The sequence below is a fragment of the Convolutriloba macropyga genome, chromosome 4, assembly GCF_964194025.1.
Source record: "Convolutriloba macropyga chromosome 4, txConMacr16.3, whole genome shotgun sequence".
Classification (NCBI taxonomy): Eukaryota; Metazoa; Xenacoelomorpha; order Acoela; family Convolutidae; genus Convolutriloba; species Convolutriloba macropyga.
The window spans coordinates 28109071-28133334 of record NC_134471.1 but is presented as its reverse complement, the minus strand read 5'-3'; the positions used below and the strand labels follow the sequence as shown (position 1 = coordinate 28133334).

General features: G+C 35.5%; 1 protein-coding gene across 1 annotated transcript; it reads left to right on the top strand.

Annotated features, from left to right (window-relative positions):
* The first annotated feature begins 18810 nt into the window (after positions 1–18810).
* LOC142338363 (E3 ubiquitin-protein ligase rfwd3.S-like) lies at positions 18811–20847 on the top strand. The gene has a single exon (XM_075388077.1). The coding sequence runs from the start codon at positions 18930–18932 to the stop codon at positions 20748–20750; it is 1821 nt and encodes a 606-aa protein (XP_075244192.1). The 5' UTR covers positions 18811–18929; the 3' UTR covers positions 20751–20847.
* The last annotated feature ends 3417 nt before the right edge of the window (positions 20848–24264 follow it).

Genomic DNA, 24264 nt, shown 5'->3' with positions numbered 1-24264 from the left:
TGGCTCAGACTGGTTCAATTACAGTTTTAGATAGAATCAAATTGCAGAAATTGTTTAACGAGAGGGGACCAGCAGCTTTCGGTTCTATCAACAACCTAACAAAAGCAAGTGGAATCAGTCGCGAGAAAGTTACAGAATTTTTACAATCAAAAGACTCTTATACGAAGTACAAAGGAATCAGACAAAAATTTCCCCGGCTAAAAGCGCATGCTCGCTATATTGATGAGATTTGGTGCTTGGACCTTGCACAAATGGATAAGCTATCACAATGGAACCGAGGTATCAACTTTTTACTGTTTACTGTAGATGTTTTTTCTCGATACCTGCGAGTAGAACCATTACGGAGAAAAGGAGCAGAGGCCGTGAAAGCAGCTTTTATCAAAATGTGTTCAAAGAAGAGCGAGCTCAAGTTCCCGAAAAAAATTATGGTTAGATCAAGGAAGAGTTTTTTGGCGATATGACCAATTTCTGCGAGGATGTGGGAGTCAAATATTATCACACTTATAGTGAAACAAAAGTAACTTTTGGCGAGAGAGCTATACGAACCCTGAAAAATTTAATTTACCGCTACCTGGAAGAAAACGACACATTAACTTATATCAAAGAATTGCAAATGTTTGTTGACGTCATTAACTCAAGAATCAATCGGAATATTGGGTTGGCGCCCAAGGATGTAGTGAATGCTGACTTCTTGACTGTCATGTACAAGCGAATGAAGCTTCGAAAAAATACAAAGCCCAAGTTTCAAGTAGGAGATAAAGTTAGGTTGGCCTTAGCAGAGAGCAAATTTCAGAAAGGATATAAACCTCACTATACCCATGAAATTTTCCTAGTTCGAAAAATAAACACTTTAGCGCCCTTCCCGACCTATTTTGTTGTTGATCAGAAAGGTGAAAACATTGATGGAATCTTTTATGAACAAGAATTGTCAAAAGTTGCATAATCATTTTTCAATTAGTCGCGCTAGAAAATGGACAGTTACAATCTGCCTTATTTTAAAGGAGTTCCCCATCAGAGGGGGCATGGCTTTGGAGCCTTGGCTAGAACAGTCGCAAGAACAACTCTTCCTATTCTCATGAAATACGTTTTACGTGCAGCAAAAAAAAATTGGACGAGATGTAATCGAGTCAGCCATTCCCGAAATTGGTGGTGTTTTATCAGGACACTTCAATTAAAAAAGCAGTAAAGAAAACTGCAAAATCAACAATACAGAAACAAGTTGGTGGTGGTACAAAAAACAGGGAAAACACTAGACAAAGTGTTACTCGACAAAAAATTCGCAAAGACTTTTTGAAGAACCTTGACTAATCATTTTCCCAAACAAACGTCACACAGAACAGTCATATGAATTCGTTTTATCTAGAATTAGTATCCAACGCTTCCTCTCAAGTTTACCCTCAAAATGCAATGGCTTCGTTCACCAATTTTCTTCCCGACAAAATTGAGCTGGATGGATCATGGGAAGTAGCTTTAGTCGAAGCATCATATCCCGGTATATGTTATAACATTGAAGGAGAATTGATGACATTTCACTATGATGAGAAATTTAAGCATGTATTCGCTATTCCACCAGCAGTTTTTAACTCTATTGACGAATTTGCGAAGAATCTTACGGATATAACCAAAAAAGCACGACATCCCAAAAACTTAGATCCTCAATTTTCTATCAACATCGACAAAAAAGTCGAAGGCTAACTTTTTGCAATAGAGGATCTCAAATTGTATCCTTCAGCAAAAGTTTGGCTGCTATTTTGGGCGTTGAAGCTGACAAACCTGTTATGCCACCTGATTTGAAAGGATCATACAACACCAAGTCCTGGGCAACGGCAGATCTCCCTTTTGATATTACTGGAACACATACAATTTTACTCTACTTGGATATAGTTGAACCCAATTCAGTCGATGATGTGAAATGTCCTCTTCTACGCTCCTTCCCATTCAAACATCTAGATAACGATGAGATTTTTAAGAGATATCAGGTTCTGAGTTATCGCAGTTTCGAACACTGGAGATTCCATAAAGTAATCAAATCCAACTTCCACAGTATCCATGTAGAATTAAGAAACGCTGCTGGGTACCTTGTTCCCTTCTTCCCTATTGGTCAAGTTCAACTTACGTTATTATTCCAGAAAAAATCTTGATCATTTCTTCAATTATCATTATAAAAAACGGTCGGCTAAAATGCAAATGAATTCCTTGTCTCACTCAATGCTAGACTTTTTTGGGAAAGTTCCAATTCTAGACCCCATTCTTTGGTCCAATGAACAGCAAATATTTCCAACAAATTCCTTAAACGAGTGAACAATCGAATTTCAATTGGAAACTGATCGTAATATTTTTACTGACTTGCTCTCTACTCGTTTATTCATCAGAGGAAGGGTTATTAAAGGAGATCGAACACGTTTAGATAATGCCGAAGAAACATTATTGGTAAACAATGCTCTTCATTCTCTTTTCTCTAATTGCGAAGTATATCTTAACAATGAACAAGTTCACAGTGCCAATTCTCTTTATGCTCATCAAGCTTTTGTCTTTGCTGAATTTTCAGGGACAAAAGGAACAAAGGAAAGCTTATCTCAATACCTAGGATATCGATACGAGATTGAGCCAAACGATTTTACAAAAAGAGCATTTACAGATACTGTTTTTAAAAAGGATAAAGATGATTTTTCCTTTTTACGGTCCGTTAGCAATAGGTCTATTTGCTTGTGAAACTTTACTTCTCCCAAATGTCAACCTCAGACTAAAATTGATTCGGTCACCTCCAGCGTTCTATATGATCGATACTGGTGGGCTGAACTCTGAGGCTACAATTTTGGAAGCTTGCCTTTTTACTAGACAGGTAGCAATCTCAGATAACTGGATGAGAAGTTTCAAAAGCAGACTGCTGCGAGAACCTGCCATATTTTATTATAATGAAGAGCTTCGAAAAACGTTTATCATTCCCGCAGGACAGAATCAGTTTATACAAGAAAATATATTTTCAAACAAGCCAATTCGAATGATTGATATTGCTATGAATCTGAATAATGAGTTCAGTGGAACATATAACACGAATCCGTTCCATTTTCGTAAATTTGGTCTTCGACAAGTTAAAATTGTGCGTGGGAATCAAACTATAGTTAGCTTGCAAACGGAAAATCATGTGAGAGCTTATGCAGAAACGATGAAAGCACTCAAGTTTGATGATGACGGTCCTAACATTCAATACAAGGATTTTGAAAACCATTTTCATTTATTTTTCGATCTCACTTCAACACAGGAGGCCAATGTCGAAATGCATTTTCCTGATGTAGTTGGAGCAGGAATTCGTTTGGAGCTCTACTTTGCTAACAATTTGGCTAATACTGTAGAATTATTTGTTAGTGGTGAACGTATAAGTTCAATTGCAATTGATAAGGAGGAATCAGTCACCAAAAATGGATAATCAACAACTCTTACATGTTGTCAACAGCCCACACCTAAAGTTCAAATATCATCGGTTCCTTCCCTGAAGATCTTCGACCAAAAAACTTACCTAGAAACACGTTTTGTATAATCAACACAGATCCATCTACTCAACCGGGCTCGCACTGGATTTTGCTAGCCAATAAAAATGGAAAGTTGTTCTACGGTGATTCGATGGGAGAAGTTTTGGAAAAATATGGCATCAGGACAAAATCAAACTTTGGTTCATTAGTACAGGAAAAACTCCAAGATTCAGAATTGTGTGGTTTATATGCTATTTATTTCGCACATGTGTTATTTTCTAAAGTCTCGTCTAAATATTTGAATGATTTTTATATACTAAAATTTTTTGCTAATGTTTTGTAAGTTTTGACAACCAAAACCTCTAATTGTTTAAACATTAATCCGTAAAATAATGCAAATGGTTTTCAAAACTTTTTTAAAAAAAATAGTAAATTTTGTACTTAATCATTTGTATGTGTATTTGTATCTAATTTAGTTATTTTATACAATGATTTTTTTTAAAAGACATTTTGTGAGGTAAACAGTGAATTGAAAAAGATATAAAACGAAAGCAGGCTAAAAGTTTACAAAATCTAATGAAAATGAGTTATATATCTAAAGGAGTAGTGTGAATTCCGTCTTCAGACTTTACGCTTCGGATAAAAGTATGACAGTCCCACGTTTTTGAGTTCATAAGTGCATACTTTCTTATTGTCGACTACGCGAAATCCTCGGTTCGTTGAGTATACTCGCCCCTCGTCAAACAATACTTTTCTGTATTTGGTTCCTCGAAGGGTTCCTCGATGTTGTTTTTGTTGAGTCCCTTACTGGATAATTTTACAGTATCTGATTGCTCATCGTAGCAGCAATAAGTTTTTGAGCACAAAGCAATCATTTCTGAGCATCTAAATTCTTCTTTGAACAAGCCTGGAGTTCTCTTGTCAAAATTCGCATGCTTGTTGCAACATTCACGTGGGAAAAAGTTGCTGTCTGAGTTTGCTGCAAAATTATCACTGCAGTCGCTCTGTCTCATCCAGTACCACAACGATTGCATTTCTGGCCGAATGATTTTGTCAAGTTTTTCCTCACTAAGCGCCATGTACAGACTGTCGGTATCCATTTCAATCAACTCATATTTGTTTGGATCGCAGAAAGAGGAGAAGAAATTGTACTTGAGTTGTAACATTGTAAGTTTAGCGTACTGCAGAATAAAAAAAACCAACTATTATTGGTTCTTTATGAATAATGATACGTGTCTTGTTTAACTCCACTTCAAAAATTTCTTGCGGCAACTCATTTAGGCTCTTGAAAAACTTGTTGTTGATAAACTTATTAACTTGCGGCCCTTGACGTACTTTGTGTTTGTATGCCTGCTACGATCCATTATTTGATATCCGTATGAGCTGTTACCTATCAATTTCATGGTCTCCGCAACAACTGTTGAGTCTTTGTTTCGGTCTCCTTCGCGGCGTGCGTCGACAACGTTTTGCACAAAGGACTGGAAGCAGCGGCGGGGAGTGTATTGTAGGAACCAAAAAACGTCTCTTAGAATCACTCCTTTTTCCAGATAAAATAACAAAAGGGGAGTTATAATTGGACCGCGTTCAAGCTTGAAACTGGATATTAGCATTTTCTGTGGTCTAGATAACAAACGATTGCGTTGTGCATAATCTTTCTTGTGCTCTCCAATGTCATCTCGTCCAACTTCACAATTCTTAAAAATAGGAGGAAAATCTTCAAAGTAGGGGTATAGCTCCTCTGGAACCTCCAGACTACAATCAACAACTCCGAACAAATCTTCTCGTTTGATTCGTTCAATAAGAGCGCTTTTGGACAGTGGCGACACAAATGGATAATTTTTGTTCACGAATTCTTTTACTCCATTTGTGTTATCTGTCTTCCACTTTTTCCACTGGCACTCCCAAATTTCCACAATCGTGTATCCCAATCTCTCGAGATAATCTCGCCGATCATTACCTCGTTCCCGCTTCTTTAATCTTTTTTCAGTATCTTCGAATAATAATGGTTTTTGTTCCTGACAACGACAAAAGTGAAAGTAGCATCCCATTGCCTCGAACACTGTGTTGCAATGAGAGCAAAAACCATCAACAAAATAACTTCCAATTTTTTTCTGTTTCTTGTGACTAAATTGTGATTGGATTGTACATTGTGGACGCGTGGTTTGCATGTAATCAATAACCTGCTGTTCAAAAAAACTTCTCCAATTCCTTTTTGGGTGAAACTTTGAAGTGTCCTCATTGAACTCCCATTTTGTGTAGAGTCCCGTTGGCATTTCCTTGGTCATCGAAAATGGGTAGAGTTGACTCGCATCAATGCCTATTATAGACTTGCACACATTCTCAGACTCTCTAATCTTCGTTTCCCCAACTTTTGCATATCGCGTGAAGATTATCGATGGTCCTCCTGTCAACCATTTTCTGATGTAGATATCATAGTCTTTATCTTTCTCAAAGAATGGGAAAAAGGTTGCGTTCGTTGACGAATGAAGAAACCTGTTTGCCAGGTTAGGTAGAGTGTAGCCCAGTTTCAACATATCTACTTGTTGTGAGTGGTAAAAATCAATCATTTTCAACATAGCTTCACGAGTTGGCTCCACATCTTTATTATTATACCACTTGAGAAAGTCTTGAAACGTTTGCATATTGTTGCTGCGCCAAATGTTTTGAAGTTGAGCGTAGTTGTCTTCCGCACTCAAGGGTCTGTTTTTCAGCTTGAGTTTTTTCAATATATCTTCGTCTCTCATCCCACTGGATTTCAACTGCAAAAACTTCTCATGCTCGAATGCTAACACATTGTGATTTTTCAGTTTACTCCAGAAGCTCTCAATTGGAGGTAACTGAGTCGCTTTTAACTTCTCTGTAGAGTCAAACCACTCATAGGGGAAAAACCCTTCTCCTCACTTGCACCGTATGCCTTTAGAAAGCTCGCCAAAGATGAAGTCCCTCCAAGGAAGTTCAGAATATCTAGGAATTGTAAACCTAAGAAATTTAACCCAATATATTTGTTGCCTTGACGAATTACTTTTGGAACTACGTTCTTCTCTAGGAGCAGGTGAGACAGCAGATACTCCTTGATAAGATTCAAATCGTATCGCGAACTATTGAATCCAAACACAGGTACCGTACTGTAGTAACTTTCAAAATCCTGTATCAGATTTGACAAGGTTTTCAACTCCCATTTGTATCGCTGAGTTTCGGGATCTTGATCATCATCATCATCATGATCTATTCCTGCTTCATTGTCAAAAAAGTTTCTTTCCATCGAGCGTTGCTCATTTTCCATAACTGGGACTAGTCCTCGAACTGAGTAGTATTTTTCCTGCAGCTGTGAAATATAAGTTTGTAGCTTTTCCTTCATTATACTTGCGGACAGTGCAACAAGATTTTGAACAAAATCGCGAATGAGTTGATTCGGATCTTCGTTGCAGATAAATAGAGTGTCTGGATTAAAATTCGAACACAACGAGACACTTATAGGAACATGTTTACCTATCCAGCTTGTCAATTCAGTGTTTTTGATTGTACTATCATGCACTGTTATTGATTCAAAATCGTATACAATTAGATTGGGGAAAAGTCTAAGCTCATCTGGAACAATAATGTTGAATTCTTCTAATCTATCAAAAATCGTATCGGAAAGTTGATATGCACCACTTGGATATTTGTGTTGAGTTGTCTCAGAACAATTTTTCATATGGTTCACTAGGTTATATGATCTGTCATAGAAGTGGTCACAAATATAGCAACGAAATTTTTTCAGGAACTTGTTGATATCTGCTGTCCAACAGATGTGATTTTCATACCTCAATAAAGATGTTGTCTGAAGTCGATTCATCGATGAACGACGAGTTAGTTTTGCAAACATTTTGGAGTCATCATCTAATAGTATAGTAAAAATTTGAATGTTCCTATCAATGAGTTCTTCAAGAATAGGAATATCGTTTTCGTCTATTCCTTGGAAATCTGCACCGTCAGTGCGAAGTTCTGATAGGAATTGCTGTAATAAGTTCTTTGTGTTCTGTTGAAGATCTTCGTTTCCATATAAATCGTAGGCTAGTGCTCGAAACATACATAAATTATCTCGATAAGGAACAAGCTCACTATCGGAGACAAAACATTTTACCAGAGGGTTTCTAAGTAAAATTCATGGAATGGGCAGGTCGATGCATCCTAACGGAACACCACTCAGTAGAAACACAAAGAAAGTAACATTTGTAACACAATAAAACTTCCATTTTGTATCAGGGCGCTGTGTTAGGAGATTGGGTAAAAATCGTCGCCTCTTAACCTTGTTTTTATGAGATTCAAATCAGAATAATCAGAAATAATAACTGGATTTAGAAAAAGGGGATTGTTATCGGCTGCGTAAAAGTACCGAAATTCTTCGCGGTCTTGGACGTTCTGTAGAACGAAACCAAACGATATATTAACTTTCGCAGCACTTGGTAGCTCATTGTAAACAATAAGAAGCTTCTCGATAACTACCTCTGGATTTAAATCCTGTAATTTAAAATTATGTACCTTCTTTTTCGAGAGTTCAAGTACTGAGTCTCGTAAGAAGTGCTCAACTGTTTGTAGTTCATTGTGAAGAGCGGGAGAGTCTCCGTAGATTGATAGGTCAACCTCTTCGTAGTTGATGGGAGATGAACCTTGGTGGATGCTCTTTTTGTGATGAAGCTGATAATACGTAGAGAACGATAAGGGACAACTGCTACAAGAAAACTTTTTCTTCACAATCATATGTACAGAAGCAATATGATGTTGTAGTTTAGCATCGTCGCCAAATGATTTGGAGCAAATTGAGCAGCTTTTTGAATGAAGCTTCTGATGTCTGCTCATATTGGACTTTAGAATGAGTTTTTCGCATGAAGGACACTTTTCCTTTGGATTAGAAGTTCTAGGCATTTTTTCCAAAATCAAAACGATTTTTCTGCTGAGAAATTCATTTTGGAATACTATAACTTCTCATACTGCATTGTTACAATGAAAAGATAAATTAATGTAGAGCTAAAAAACCTTTTCTTAGTTGAAAATGAAAAAAAAAATGGGAGACATTTATTAAACTGAATTTAACTTTGTAAAAGGATGAAGTGAAAATTTATCCTATGCTAGATTCCATTTCTCTCAATAATGAGATCTCATTTTTACATAAACTAATACACAAGATTTCACTTCCAATTAACTACATGAAAAAAAAAGAAAACTGTGCCTCAACATTAATTTGATTTTTTTTGAAGTATGTTAAAATATGCTCAGTCAACAGTAAAAACTCAACACTCAAATTTTTTTTAAATATATTCCTGAAAATTTCTGGTCTCTTTCATCAAATGAAATTCTCTGATTTTTATTACATATGTCTAGAAGTTTTGATCTTGATCAGTACAATGTTTCTCTCTTCCTAAAAGTAGTAGATTACTGTTCATTAAAAAGTGTTAATGTTAGATTTCACTCAACTCAATTGAGGGCTACTTTAAACAATAAGTTCAGCTACTTTTAAACAATATACTATACTCGAAAGACTTTTTTAAAACTAGAAAAGGAAAAGATTAATTGAATGATCAAAGTCAACTACATCATAACAGATAAAAGAAATGATAGGAAGTACAAACAAATTGGTGGAATTGAAATATTGAAGACAAGAAAAATATTTAAACAAGAAAGCAATAAACACTCATACAGCATTTAATCAGAAACAAATCATTACCAGTGGAATTGAAATATTGAAGACAAGAAAAATATTTAAACAAGAAAGCAATAAACATACAGCATTTAATCAGAAACTCTTTAATCTTTCTTGTAGAATGGGATTGGACTCAGGTCCAAAAAGTTGAGCATCCCCTCTACGGTTTGCGGTAGCTTTCTGGGAGTACTCGTTTCGATTTCAAAATTTAAAACCTTCTTTACTCCCTTTCTCTTCGATTTTTGCAGCCACTGTCCACGAGCCTCCTTTTTTGGAGCACTCTGGATGTTTTGGGGCTCATCATCACTACTGATATAAATGATGTCTCGGTCGTCCCTGATGTTAGTATCACTGTGCCCTGTATTATCAAGCCCGCTACTGTAATCACGGGAAGTATTGGGAGTATGACCTTTTTCTGCAATTCTGTCACACTCCCAAAACCTCTCTAAACCACTCACCAACATCGTGTTGGAAATTGCATCTCCGGAAATCGGTTTGAGACCATATTCAAACCAACATAGTTGCCTCCTTACACTCACGCCAACATCCTTGGTGTTGTGTAACCGTCTGATAGGGATGTTGACGCTGTGTAGTTTATTTGTGTGCCTCGCTTTCTCCACTCTTGTGTACTGTAGCGAACTTGGACCACTTGCGCTCAGTATCTCTTCAAAATTTGAGAGCAGGACCCTCGGAATTTTTTGGAGACTCTCCGCCTCCCAGGGATCTGTATCAACATCTGTTGTCTCGTCACTAGTATAGATCACCAGTCTTTCCTGACTGCTGATCTGCACAATTCTGAGGCTCTTTGTTGAATCCATTATCTAAACAAAACAGAAATTAAAAACTGAACAATTCAGAACCAGAAAAAGCTGTACGAACAGTTTACAATTTACAGAGAATCAAAATTAGTAAAAGTTGAAATTGACTTGTCTTCATTTTAACATTCAAAATTTAAGGAAAAATACTCACGAGGTAGTGGTTTGTAGACAATTCCAGAAGTTTTCAAGTAAAAATAGTAGCTGCAAAGCTTGTATATGAATTAAATCTTTATCAAGTAAAAATAGTAGCTGCAAAGCTTGTATCTGATTAAATCTTTACTTGAATTATATTTTACTTGAAAATAGAAGAAAATTCAAAATAGAAGTTATTTTAAAATAGGAGCGAATTCAAAATAGAAGCAAATTCAAATATGAACAATTGAAAGAGAGAAAGACGAGTGAGATTTTTTTTTGAAGAGAAACAAGTCAACTTGATAAGCGAGAAGAAAATGAGCAGACTGATTTTGTTATTCAATGAATAAAAAGAACCACTTCCTTTTAACAAATCCGTTTTGATTGGTTAATATATTCTGTGATCATTTACTTTAAAAAAGTATTGTAGCATAAGTAAAGTAGTACAATTGAAAGATTAGTAATTTTCTTTCAGAAGAAAACAGAGTCTTAGGATAGAAAAGTTGTTAACAACCCATTGTATTCAAAAACAATGGAAGGAGACTTTTGACTCTTTTGAAATGATAATTAACTTTAAACCCCTGAAATTTCTAATCAAGAGGTTTGGTTGATTCAACAATTTTCTTTGTTCACACAAAAAAAGAACAATATGCCTCATTATTTTTAATTAGGAAGCCGGGAATCGAACTTCCATTCCCGGGGCATGATTTGCTCGAGCAGTTCCGCGCAGCTTGCATTGCGTACTGTGCTACGATCGCCGATATTTGGTAATTATTCTTACTTTAAGTTGAATAGCATTTAAACAAAAGAAATCCAACATGAATAAGTCGAGTAATACTTTAATTGATATAAGTGGACGCAATTCCCCTATGGTAATTAACTTAATCTGACAGGTCTATTGTTCTCGCTCTCTTTTTAGGTACATCTTTGGGTAATTAGATGAAAAAAGGCTATACCTAATGTTAATACATAGGTACATCCTTTTACCCCCCCCCTCCCCCCACCTTTGCTAAGCCTATACTACTGACCTGCCTGCCGATATTTGTGACCTACTGATTTGCCGCTGTGAGTCGACTATAGAGTTAACCACAATAAAATGTCACGGGAGAAAAGCTCTGATGGCTTCGATTAGGAAGGGAAGCAGCCTTCAGATACACAAGCACATATTATTTCAAGCCAATAATCCTTTGGTTCAATTTGAAACACGATATTATGTTTTATGTAAATGCTGGTTGAGCTTGCTTAGCTTCCTTTAAAAAGATGGGTGCATTTGTTTACGTTTCAATAGAAACATTAGTTAAATCTCTCCCTCTGAAGTTCTTCGTTTGTATCATCTGCTTTATCAGCAGTTATGCCTTGTGAAGCGCTGGAAATGACAATGACGCTTGTCATGTGGTGGGTTCGGGAGGTGCACGAAGCTCTCGACTGTGCTGCAGTAGAGCTCGGCACTCCTTTAACTCCACTCAAAGACAAGCTTCAGTGTCCCGAGAACTGTTTCGCGCTCGCCCTAGATGCCGCATCAAGTATTTTCCCTGGTTCCGATCGGCCTTTGTCCTCTTATGCCTATATATGACAATGCGCAAATCCTTCTTAGACTGATTTAGCATTTCATTTCTCATATGCAGAGCCGCGTCCCGCACTCATATAGCCTGATCTCGCTCTCCAGTCCTTCATTCATAATTCCCCTCTTGAAGCCGAACCGCAGCATAGCAATGGGAAACTGAGACATCGCCTGATTACGATGATGCCTGTCCTGATCCTGCTGCTGAATGGCTTTCGGCTAATAGTGTTCCGATCATTGTACACGGGATATGTAATATTTAATAGCCGCCCTCATCTTCTCAGCCGGCTATTATAGCGCTCCTATTTTTTACAATTCAAAGAATTTGAATTGTATTGGGGCGGTGTCTTTTTTTTACGACTCGAAGAGGAGTATTGGAGAAGTCCTTTTTTTACGACTCGAAGAGGAGTATTGGAGAAGTCCTTTTTTTAATCAATTTTATTGGAGTGATTTTTGAAGCGGGAAATGAAACGCGTGAAAAAATTTGGAGTGATTTTGGCGCTGAACAAAAGTGAAAAGCGGAGCGAAAAGAGAGTGGTTTTTGTTCATACCGCTGTTTTTGAGAGAGCGAGAAATTGATGTGTGAAAAAATTTTCTCTAAGCGAGCGAAATTTTTTTGTTCACGTGCGGCATTTTAAAGCAGTTTTTTTCATTTATTTCGGTTCAGAGGTTTGATTATGATTTTGTTTTAATTTTAGACTGGTTTCGGTAGTGGTTTGAAGGTTTCTGGAAATTCATATGAATTTTATGATAATTCGGAGGTTTTTAATGTATTTTGCTGATTTTCGGGCTAATTCTTGCGTTCTCTTGACGATTATTTTGTTTTACTGGTTCAAATGGGTATTGAAGAAACCCTTTCTACTTGAGCAATTTTATGATAACAATTGGTTACAGTTTTGTGGGTTAGAATCATTTTTTTGTTGAGAAATATGACAAAAAATAGCGAAATTTGGAACTATTTTTCTTAATTTTTTGCAGTTTTTCGTTTTTTTTTGTTTTTTGCTAAGTTTCTTTGCCTATTATGACTTGCCTATTATGACTTGCCTATTGTTTTGCGAGCATCTGGATACCCTTTTGGCTGAAGGGAATTTTTCTTTGGATTTATATGTTTTTGAAATATTAAAAAATTTAGTAACTTTTTCCAGTTTTTCAGTGAAAGTTGTTTTTAGAGCTATTTTTTAGCTATAATTTTAGCCTAAAGGATTTTTCTCAATTTTCACATAAGTGGTTTTTGTAAGTACTAGTTTTTTTGATGAAGTTATTTTGGCAGAGATAGTTTTTTCGGGATCTCAATTTATAACAAAATTTGATCAGATTTTTTATCATATTTTAACAGATTTGATTTTTTTGTTTTTACTTTTTTGTTTCATGACTTTGTTTCAAGATAATCATAAATTAGTGAAGGCATGTTTTGTTTGATGAGTAGTTGGATGGCGTTTAAATGGATTTTCACTTCGAGTCGTTTCCGGAATTCTTCCGGCTATTTTTTTTAAGATCTGTTCACACATTTTCATGATTTTTGAAGTCAAATTGGAGTAGTAATTTTGGTCACGCCGAAACAGGAAATGGAGTGAAAGTAGATTGAGAAAACGGTGTTTGAACAAAAATTCGGTTTTTCGGTAGTAGTTTTTTTTGTTCACATGCGGCAATTTCACTCTGATTTTTACTGTTTTTTTTTTCGATTTTTTGGATCGGATTTTTTTCTAACTGGTTTTCCCAATCCATTCACAGCTCATTCTAGGCCTAGTTTTTTGTTTGAATTAAATTTTCATTTCTCGCTAGGGGTTTTTTTGTGCACATGCGGCATTTTGATATTGATTTTCTGTTTTTTTTCTTATTTTTTTGTTCTGATTTTCTTAAAATCTTTTTCTGAATTCACTCATAGTCCATTCTAGGTCTAGTTTTTCTGTTTAGTCAATGAAAATTCTTTGAATTGTACGCCAGGACTTGTCGTGCTATGTTTTTTTACTTCGTCGAATAAAAAAATGTTTCGCTTTACCTCAGTTTGCCGCTTTTTCAACATTTTTGCGTGATATCTTTTTGACTTCTCTAGGCTAGTTTCGCTCTTCTTTCATTCTGCTAAAAGTGATTTTGAACATCAGTTGCTCAGCAAAGCAATTCAAAATGAACAGAGTCAGTATAAAAAATTGAAGTCAGAAATGGAAACGGGATAAACCCATAAAGCCCAATTTTAGATGCCCGCTATTTGAACGTCGTTCCTATAAGTCTTAGTTACCATCTCTAATGCTTAGTGGTATTGATATTAGCCCCTTTAGCCTCTCTCTGAGAAACAGAAGTATGTTCAACTACGAAATGCCATCAAAATAAATCGGACTTTCAATCCCAATCATGCTTATTGGAATCAACGGCGGCTATTTTAGAGGATGAACTGCACAAACCCAGGAAAAAAATTTTAAAATATTTAAAAAGGCGAATTTTTTTACCGTAATTAATGGGGAACAGAAATATACATCCATTTTCGGAAAGTATTCCCCACAGCTTGTATGTGTCAATAGACGATTGTATATACTCCTCCCAATAAAGGTAAAAATGGCCAAATGCGGCTTTTTGTATTCGTGTTCTGGCTATTATATTATCTGTTGTTATTCTATTGATGATGTATTGGCTCCAAGAATGGGAGGGATGCATTATTTCATATCCGAGAAAAACGGTTTTTTGCTTAGTCTTTTTGCCTGTTCAGTAGTCAACGGAACAATGGAAAGCTCTGCTATTTCTTTCGGATTCGTGCAGCTAGTTTCATACTTATACCACAATTCAGATTTCCAAGAATAGATAGACGCTGAGTCTATTTACATCTACTTCTTAGATGCAACGGTTATTAATATAATACAGCACACATCTCAAAAGTAATGATCAAGCTGCTTCCTTTCCTGGTATATGTTTATTGAATAAGCTGGATACAGTTGTATGCCCTATAAGGAATACATTTGCTCATAGTCTAATTATATTGTGCATATTCTTCAGTTCTTTGATTTCGCTTTAGCTAAAAATACAAAACTATTAAATCGTTAAATAAATTTAAGTTTTCTCTAACTCGCTGTAAATTTAGCGGTGCTTATGAATTGAAATTTGTGAAGATGTTAATCCTAAAAGTGGTAGTTTAATAGTTCAATAGATTTTGTACAGAAATCGGTTTTGCAAAATTTTTGATGAATTAGATAATGAGTGATATCAATATTTAGAGAAATGCAAAGGTAATGTTATATTGTGTATTAAAAACTGAATCTGAATCTTTTGTCAGTCATAATTTGGTTTTTATATTGGTGCTGTTTTTCTTTTTAAAGTTTTTGTCTACTATTTTTGAATGTCTTTTCAATTGCTCTCAATTTGGTCCTGCTGGTCTTTTTTATGCAATTTTTCGTACTACCAACTTTTTGCCTCATTGTTTCTTTTCGTCTGACGATTTGACTTTTTGTCCACCAAACGAGAGAAAGACAGAAGTTTTCTCAGAGCCGTCCGGCTCACTAGTCTCTGTGTACGATTGACCCAAACTGTTTCATTGTTTGAAGTGTAGTTTTTAGAGTATTACTGCCCACCCACATGAACCTGCCCATTTTTTAATTGCTCTTGAAAAAATGGGAAGGTTTTCGCTTGACCATTCATAGCAATTATTGTAAACGTGTTGGTCTTTTTTATGCAAATTTTTTGCTTGACCTTTTTTGCGCTTTTCTTCGAGAACATTCTTTGACTTCTCAAGTGACTTTTTCACGCTGTCGTTCTTCATTTCTGAGTGATCTCTATTGTTCTCACTCCGAAGTAAAGCTTGTTGCTAATATAAAATTGGTTGCAGCATAGCAAAAAGGGGCCTGGTAGCCGAGTGGACAGTGCTTCGGGTTAGGGATCGGGGGTTATTGATTTGAATCCCGGCGTGGTTAATTGTTTTTTCCACCCGCCTGTCATTCGAGAGCATTTCTTCCGACATTAGTTGGTTTGTTTCATTTTTACGCTCCTATTAGTTTTTACACACAAAACCTAATGAAAGATAAGATGAACTTGAATTTTGAAATCAGCTCTCTGTTCAACTTAAACTTGGCTAAAGAAAAGGCTGAGTACGCGATGAAAATTGACAGAATCATGAACGCCATGTTCGAATTTTAAGCGCAAGTTTTCCTTCGGAAGGTTATTTTTATGTAATTTGCTTGAGAGAAAATTGAGCTGGATGAACGATAAGCTTGAAAACGGGCCAGAAGAGATTTGTGAGCATGAGATCAGATGTTGATTGTGTAGCACACATAACTTGTCATTGAATGAATGCTGGTTCAAATCAAGTACTGATTTTTTTAAATGAAAGTTAGTGTTGAAGCTCAGCATTGTTGCAGCGTTCTCTTAGTGGCGATATAGAGGTCTAATGCTTCAACAACGATTAGGCAAAAACAGTTTTTTGCTCAATTGTTGAAATCATGAAATTAATTCCAATAGTCTAATAAAATGTCACCATTTTCCTCTAGTTGTTTTTGCCAATTTGATGTTCAGGAAAACGAATGAGAGGGTATTATTAATTCCTCTGAAATAAAGATAGTAGCAATTATGTTAGTCCTGCTGGTCTATGTATTTAGTTTTTCTTTCTACCGCTTTTTGTCAGACTATCTGATTTTTGTCAGACTATCTTCAAAAACGGAAAAAATAAGTGAAACCAGGAGAGCATTAATTTCTCCTAGTGTTACGGCCTACTAGTCTCTAAGTATGCTCGAAATTACGCCTCCACCTGTAACCCCTCACGCATTTCAAAATCAAGAATTTGAATTTTTTGAATTTTGTGATTGACTACAGAAACAGTTATCAAAGTTGAATACAAAAGCAAAATTAAAACAGCCGTTTTCTCACCAAAACATATCGGAAACAAATGGACAAAAGTTTGCTGGAAAAGCAATCATTGCCATTGTTATTTTAATAATTGCCAACTGCATGAAACAGAACTTGCTAAGAAACTTGATTTGATCCTTGGAGCTGAATTTGCTTTTGTGTTTTAATCAGATCCTTTGAAAAAAAATCTGTTGAAAATTTACACTAATTGTTTGACAATTTTTGGAACCTAACTTCGAAAATGGCTTTCTTTAGTTTAATAGGGTTTAATCAACGAAACAGGACATGTTTAAAATGTTTAACACAATATGGGATTGTTGAAATAAAAAAAGACATTTTTTAAGAAGTTGAGAAACTGAAGTTGTTCTCAGCTCTATTTTTGTTTTGATTTCCTCCGGATTGAGAAATTAGCTTTGGCATGAGCTGCCCCTGGTTTTTTCAATCAAGCTTTTGTTTTTCAATGAAGCAAAAACTAATTCAGCAATGAATTGACATCCATTTTCAACAGCCGCGTCCTCAATTCCAGGCGGCTATTATAGCGCTCCTAATTTTTTACAATTAAAAGAATTTGAATTGTATTGGGGCGCTGTCTTTTTTTTAAGATCTGTTCACACATTTTCGTGATTTTTGAAGTCAAATTGGAGTAGTGATTTTGGTCACGCCGAAACAGGAAATGGAGCGAAAAAGCGAGTGGTTTTGCGGCGCGGATTTTTTTCACTCTAATTTTAAAGTAGAGTGAGAAAATGGTGTTTAAACAAAAATTCAGTTTCTCAGTAGTGGTTTTTTTGTTCACATGCGGCAATTTCACTCTGATTTTTACTGTTTTTCCGATTTTTTGGATCAGATTTTTTTCTAATTGGTTTTCCCAATCCATTCAAAGCTCATTTTAGGCCTAGTTTTTTGTTTGAATTGAATTTTCATTTCTCGCTAGTTGTTTATTTGTTCACATGCGGAGTTTTGACAGTGATTTTTTGTTTTTTTCTTATTTTTTGATCTGATTTTTTTAAAAATGGTTTTCTCAATTCACTCATAGTCCATTCTTGGTCTAGTTTTTCTGTTTAGTCAATGAAAATTCTTTGAATTGTACGTCAGGACTTGTCCTGCTATGTTTTTTTACTTCGTCTAACAGATTTTTGTTTTGTCTAACCCTGACTTCTTGGAATTGACTTTTTCAATGACTTACCTCACTCAAAAAAATGACTTCTGAACTCACTTATGGAATATTTACTTGTTAAAGGTCAATAGTGTGCATCTACGTAGTGCCAAACATATATGCCCTAATTCTTGATTATTAGGGTCTTGAGTTTTTGATTTCGAATATTAATTGCGGGATTTTCTCCGTTTGTGCCCCCAGTACGTTATGCGTCCCCCAGTTACAGAGCAAGTGCCATTACATAGTAAGTCATTATGTAAAAAAAATATTGCACGTGCATCTGAGGGGTGCAAATAATGTGCGCCCACTAAGCTGAGGGGGCACAAACGGAAAAGATTCTAATTTTGAAAAGCCCTATTAGGGCTTTCTCCTTATAGAGCTTATGTGTCTCATAAAAATGACAGTTCAAAGCTAACCCAAAAAGTCTAGTGGTCTATTAAAGGACTGGTGGTCGATCTGTCTATCTAATCTCTTTAGTTGTTTCAATTCATGAAAGGCCCCAAGCGTCTATCGCGGCTATTTTCCGGCAATCTGTCGGCTGTGTTTGAGAATTTCTGGCGCAAAATTTGAGCTTTCAGCAGTTTAGTGCATATTTCTGCATTGTAACAAATTTCTCGTGCTGGTAATGAAGTAAAATCAAAGGTATGAATTTATTGAGTTTGGGCATATATCTCGTTTTTCAAGTGATTTGAAAATAATTTCCCTCGATCGATTGTACATCAATTTCTCCTTGGTCCTATTTTAAGCATTTTGAAGTCACTCTATTTTTTAACCTTCTCGTCTAATTTGGAGTTATTTAGGAAACAGTTGCTGCTGTTATAGACTTTTCCGCTATAAAATGAATATGCGCTAGATCTCAGAACCACAATTTTCCTGTTGCGATTCAGGATAAACAGATCTGGAATTTTCGTGTTTTCTCGACATTGAATATTGAGATGTAAAATTTATCTTGCATAGAAAAACATTTTTACTGTATCTCAAGTACATTTAGGTTCTCGCGAGATCTAAAAATCAATTTTGATCAAAAATGTATCAATTTTGGTCAAAAATGTATCAATTTTGGTCTTCTTTCCACTTCAACTAGGATACGCAGCTCCGAATTTGATGTGATGGAACATATTCAATCATTCACGCAAACATGTTCATGCTCTATTTTTATTCACTGTGCATACAGTTTCTAAATTTCATTTCAGTTTTTTACTTGTTTTGTGCATCATGGACCAGTTTCTATTGACAGTCTAAATGAATTGAAGACTCCAAGTGCATCAGCTGAAGTGAAGACTCCAATGTCATGGCAGACGACGAAGATGACGATTTGGTGGTGCTGGGTGACGACAGTACAGACTATTCTACAGCCGATGATATAGTTTCATTCGAAGTGGAATCAACAGATGTTTATGATCTGCAAACCCAAACCTACGGATTCACAAATCTACCCAACTCTTCAGTTGCTATCACAATAAGCGATTCTGGAACCACGGTAAATTCCGATTCTTCATCTCATAGTAGAAGTGCAAATCGACGTAGTTCAAACAGCCGCCATAGTAGTCACGCAAGGTCGGCAAGAGCTGCAAAAAGGAATCGGGGCAGTCTTGCAAGTAGTAGTCCAGCTAAAGCATCGCCTAAACGACCAAACTGCGATCTGAACACGTCAAATGACAATGACGCTGCTTGTATTATTTGCTTGGAACAGTTCGAAAACTATGGAAAACACAGAATTGCGTCTTTGAAATGTGGACATGTGTTTGGAGAATCGTGTATTTACACGTGGCTTGATAGAGGAGATATTAAAAAGTGTCCGCAATGCAATACTGTTGCTAAGAAGAAAGATGTCAGAACAATATACTGTCCTAAGTTGGTAGCTTTAGATGTAGCAGAACGCAACAAAGCTTTAGAAGACTTAGAACAAGAGAAAGCTGTTCGAATGCGGTTAGAAGTTGAAAACTGTGACTTGAAGTTAAAAATACAAACGTTATCAGCTGAATTTGAAAGGTTTAAAAGAAAAGTTGAACAGGAACAGATGCAATTGCAGCAACTATCAACATCCAACAGCTCGAATAGAAGTAAAATATACCGACCTGTTTCTCAGTTGCCATTAGGTGCCAAGGGAAGCTCAAGGCGGGTCGTTTTCGACCCAGGCCAAAAAGTTTTAGTCGCGTCACAAGCATTGGATTTCCTGTCTATAAATCAAGGTCATGGCTTAAGAAAAATAAGCGGCCTCGATATGAAGACCTCGAAAATGATCAAATGTCATTCCGATAGTATAAAAGCATTAGCGGCTTTTGACTCGAAAGTTCTAAGTGGTGGCAATGATAAGAAATTGTGTCTTACGTGTCTGAAAAGTGACGTAGTTATACAGCAGTGGACTATGCCTAGTAACACAAGTATTTGGGCGTGCGAATTCAACCGCAAAAATAATAACCTGATGTATGTAGCAGCTCAAAACGGATCAATTTTTACATACGATGCTCGCGAACTTTCTAAGCCCGTGAACTGTTTTGAACCCAGTGATAAAATGAGGGCATTGCCTATTACGTCATTGAGTTTTGTTCCTTTTGAAGCTGCCTCAACTTTCAATAGTTCTGGACTCTTGGTCGGAGGTTTTGATGGTTGCAAGTATTTTGATATGCAAGAAAACGAGCACGAACCTACAGTCCATGTATTCGGAAGCGAGTTAAAAGGAAGTTGTACGAGTATGGACTATGATGCAACTTCTGGACACCTTTTAGCAAGTTTCCGACCAGGTTTGAACGTCAAAAACGTGCGCCATGTTGTTTCGAAGTTATCGACGAACACAGATTCAGGAGTAAATTGTTTCAAAGAAATCAGGGCTGAAAAAGTTCACGAATTCTATGGAGGAATGTCTATGAAGCAGTTGACGAGAAGTTGTATTTACTCATCACCTGCTGGAAATATTGGGCAGTTGTTTGTGTCGGCTTTTGACCAATCATCTGAAACTCTGATATTTTGGGAAACTACGAACGGTTCTAAAGTCCAAAATGTAAAGTTGAAAGACTTTGTTTGTCTTGATTTGTGTCCAAGTGTCATCAATAATGAGCATTATGTAACAGCTTTATCTGATAATTCGCTAAAAGTATTCAAATATAGTTGATATGGTGATTTTGTTATTTGTGAAAACAGCAACTTTAATTGATTAATGGATGTTTTGAAACTTTTGCTAATGATTGCAATTCAGTGTTAGTGTATTGTTTTCACCGGAGAGGAAAAACAGGCCCAATAATGAGTCCGAACATTTTTGTCACATATTGAAAAAGTTGTACAGGTCTTTGACTGTGTCGGCTGAACGAGTTTTTGTCAAGTCTAATAGTATTTCAAAAAATAGGAGTAGCCGTATTCGAGGACGAGTTCTAAGATATCGGAGACAAGATGATGCTTGGGAATTAACTATGAATCTTTTGCTTTCAAATATTTGGGATTTAATTGGTAAAAAGGAGACAATTTTTTCCAGATGCCTAGATTTTATTGCAATCAACGGCAAATGCTTGGTGTTTTTGCCAATTTTTAATATTCAATTTTTATGAGAACACCTTTCCTTTTCCATTGAGCAGATGGAATCCTTAAACCGGATGGTAAATAGTGGTGGTCTAAATTCGCATAAATTGGGATCTCTGCATTTTGACGTTAATTTAGACGCCCAAATAATTAAGAGAAGCAGATATTTTGGTCTGTAAATATTGTATTTTGCAGCAGTTCTATTCGCTTGGGTCAAGATTTTAGCATCCAAGATTGAAATCATTCACAATCCAATAAAACGAAAACAGCTGACAGCTTCTCTTCAATGAAAATTGTATTGTCAATGATATTTGATGCTTAGAAAAATGAAGACGGGGCTCGCTCTAAAACAACAAACGTCTCAAGTTTGTCAAACTTCTCTTTTTTATATGACAAACGCTCGTCAATTTTCCGAGGCTCAAAATTGCTGCATTTTCTGAATAGCAACCCCGATTACATTTCTATTCTGAAAAATGAACAAATGGGAAACCTAAATTTTACCAGATGAAAAAAAACAATTACGTTGTCAACTATTTTGCTATATAAAACAAATAGTCATAGAAATGCACCAGTTGATAATTTTGAATTATCTGTAAACAACTCCCATTTTTCAGCCTACGGAAAAAATGAAGTATCTTTATAAAATGATGTTTTGCTTTTTTTTTCTCGAATTGTAAACAAAAAGTGTGCACATACTGTTCCAACCTATTGGTCGCAAAATATGCTCAAATTAAATGCATGCTTACTTGTGTCTAATTCTAGTTTGCACGTCACAAGATTGTTTTGGCAAATTTTTCTATAATCTTTTCCAAGTCCGCTTTTCCAAGTCAACCACTGATTGTTGCATCTTTAACCTTTTTGCCATTAGGACGACGTATGTGTTTGCCATTCTGGCCTCCTTTTTGATGTCAAAGAAATAATTGCTGATAAAGATCAACTTTTTGTTTTCTACGTAAATGTTGACGTTAATTAAAGCAAAATTAAAATAGTGAAGCTGCTTTTATTAAATCGTTTGAATCGTCTAAAATAGAAGGAAGTACCTTCACTTACGTGCTATTAGCACTGCCTCATAACAGATTTCACTATTGAGTATGAAGTTGATGTCAAAATGTGTGGAACATATTAGGTGACAAAAATTGATTCATCGAAATATTGTTTCTTTTCGAAAATTCCATTGAAATTAAACATTTAATTGTTTCAAACAACTATCCGCGTGCTGATTTAAAGATTCGATTTCCACTTAGATGGTGAGATTGATCGAGCAAAATGCTAAAAATTACAAAATACCAAAATTATTTGACGGATTGTTTTATTTGACGGACCAATTGTAATTTTTTTTCAAAAACAGTTAATTTGACCTTTGTTTGGTTTATTAACAGTGGTAAACCTTTATTTAATTCAGATTCACTATTTTACATTCAGCTTTGGTTTGAGGTTTAGAATATTGGGTTAGGTAAAATATTGGAATAATTGGGAAAATTGTAAGTTAAGTTAGATTGACGAATTAGCGTGCCAGGGAGCTACCTTGTTTGGTTTTTATAAACTAGCAAAACAAAATTGGTTTACTGACATTTATTACAACAAGGAGGCTCGTTAATGTGCGTTCATTTTTGAATTAACTGTCTTTTGACTTACATTTTGACAAAGATAATCAAAAATATATTCGTAACACAACCAAACTAACAATTGAATTAAAGAATGCCATGCCTCATTACAACCAGAACTGCTATTAAAAAGACTCCGAGAAACAAAAACAGCAGCAACAACAAAAGCAAAAACAAAATTTCACGCCAAAAACTCGAAGTTAAAATGCACTCAGTAACAACGTCAAATTACAATCAGACAAAAGCCTGACTACAAAGATTTACTTTTATCTGACTACACAGCAGATATGATTTTTCCTTAATTAGACTAGGTAACAAGTCGACAAAAAGAAGAAATATTGAGGCGAAACTCATAAATCAATCAACATTTGTAAAACCCAAAAATTTCAAAAGTCTTAAAAATCATTGGCTTTTTACGAAATAATTTTTGATCAATTTACTAAAAAGTCATATTGAAACCAATAAAAACTGTTTTTGGTTAGGCTAAGCCGTATGAACGGACTAAAGATGCAGAAAAACACAAAAATTGCGAAAAAAAATTACAAACATTGCAAAAACACAAATTAGTGAAGCCACTAAAATCGTTCGCTATTATCTGAATATTATTTATTTTTATTTGAACCATAAGCTATGAAAACAACAACTATGAAAACAACAACAACAACAAATAAAGGCATTGTCCAAACATTTAAAAAGTGCGAGAAGAAAGCGTCGAAGCCATTTAAACCATAAGCTTTTCTGTGAATACTTTAAGTAAGATCCATTGAAGCCAATGTAACTATCAAAATTCGAATAATGTGTTAGTATTCCAAAAGGACCCTAATTTATCTTAAATCAGCTAGAATTATACTGAATGATTAAATAAGTTCAAATAGGCTACATTTGAAAACCATTGGTATACGCGGTTGTGCTAAAGGATGAGAAAAAGAAAACCAATTACACCACTCACATAACTTTATGAAAAGGCATATTGTTCAACAAATAAAACATCAGTTACGTCATAGTATCAGTAAACGTCATCAATTTCATACTAGAAGGAATTGAGTGGGACCTCTCAATGATGAGAGAAGCTACAAGTTGACCAAAAGAACAACAAAAAATAGAAAAAATCCTGAAGTTTTTAAAATGACTGCTTTGGTTGACATCATTCATTCAAACCTCAATTAGTAAGTAGCCTATGAGACCGATCAGAATTTTACGACTACTTAAAAAATAAAAAAAAAGGCAAAAGCAGCAAATTAAAAAAAAATGAGCGAGAAAAGTGTAGGCCCTTAAAAAATGAGATTTTCAGCAAAATTGTACTGTTTTCAATAAACGTTTCAACGGCAATGGGATTCTTTTTTAAAAAATTGGACTGCAATAAATAATTCAACAAAAATGAACAAATTCATTAAAACCACGAAATTTTTGAGAAGAACCGTAGTATCAACTCCATTAAACTCAATATCTTTCAACGGAAGCTCATAAAAACGCTAAGTTATGCCTCGATGAGGCGACAAAGATGTTTGT

What these genes read in the sequence shown, in the direction of transcription:
- LOC142338363 (XM_075388077.1), top strand. Translation starts at nt 18,930, where the DNA reads ATGGCAGACGACGAAGATGACGATTTGGTGGTGCTGGGTGACGACAGT.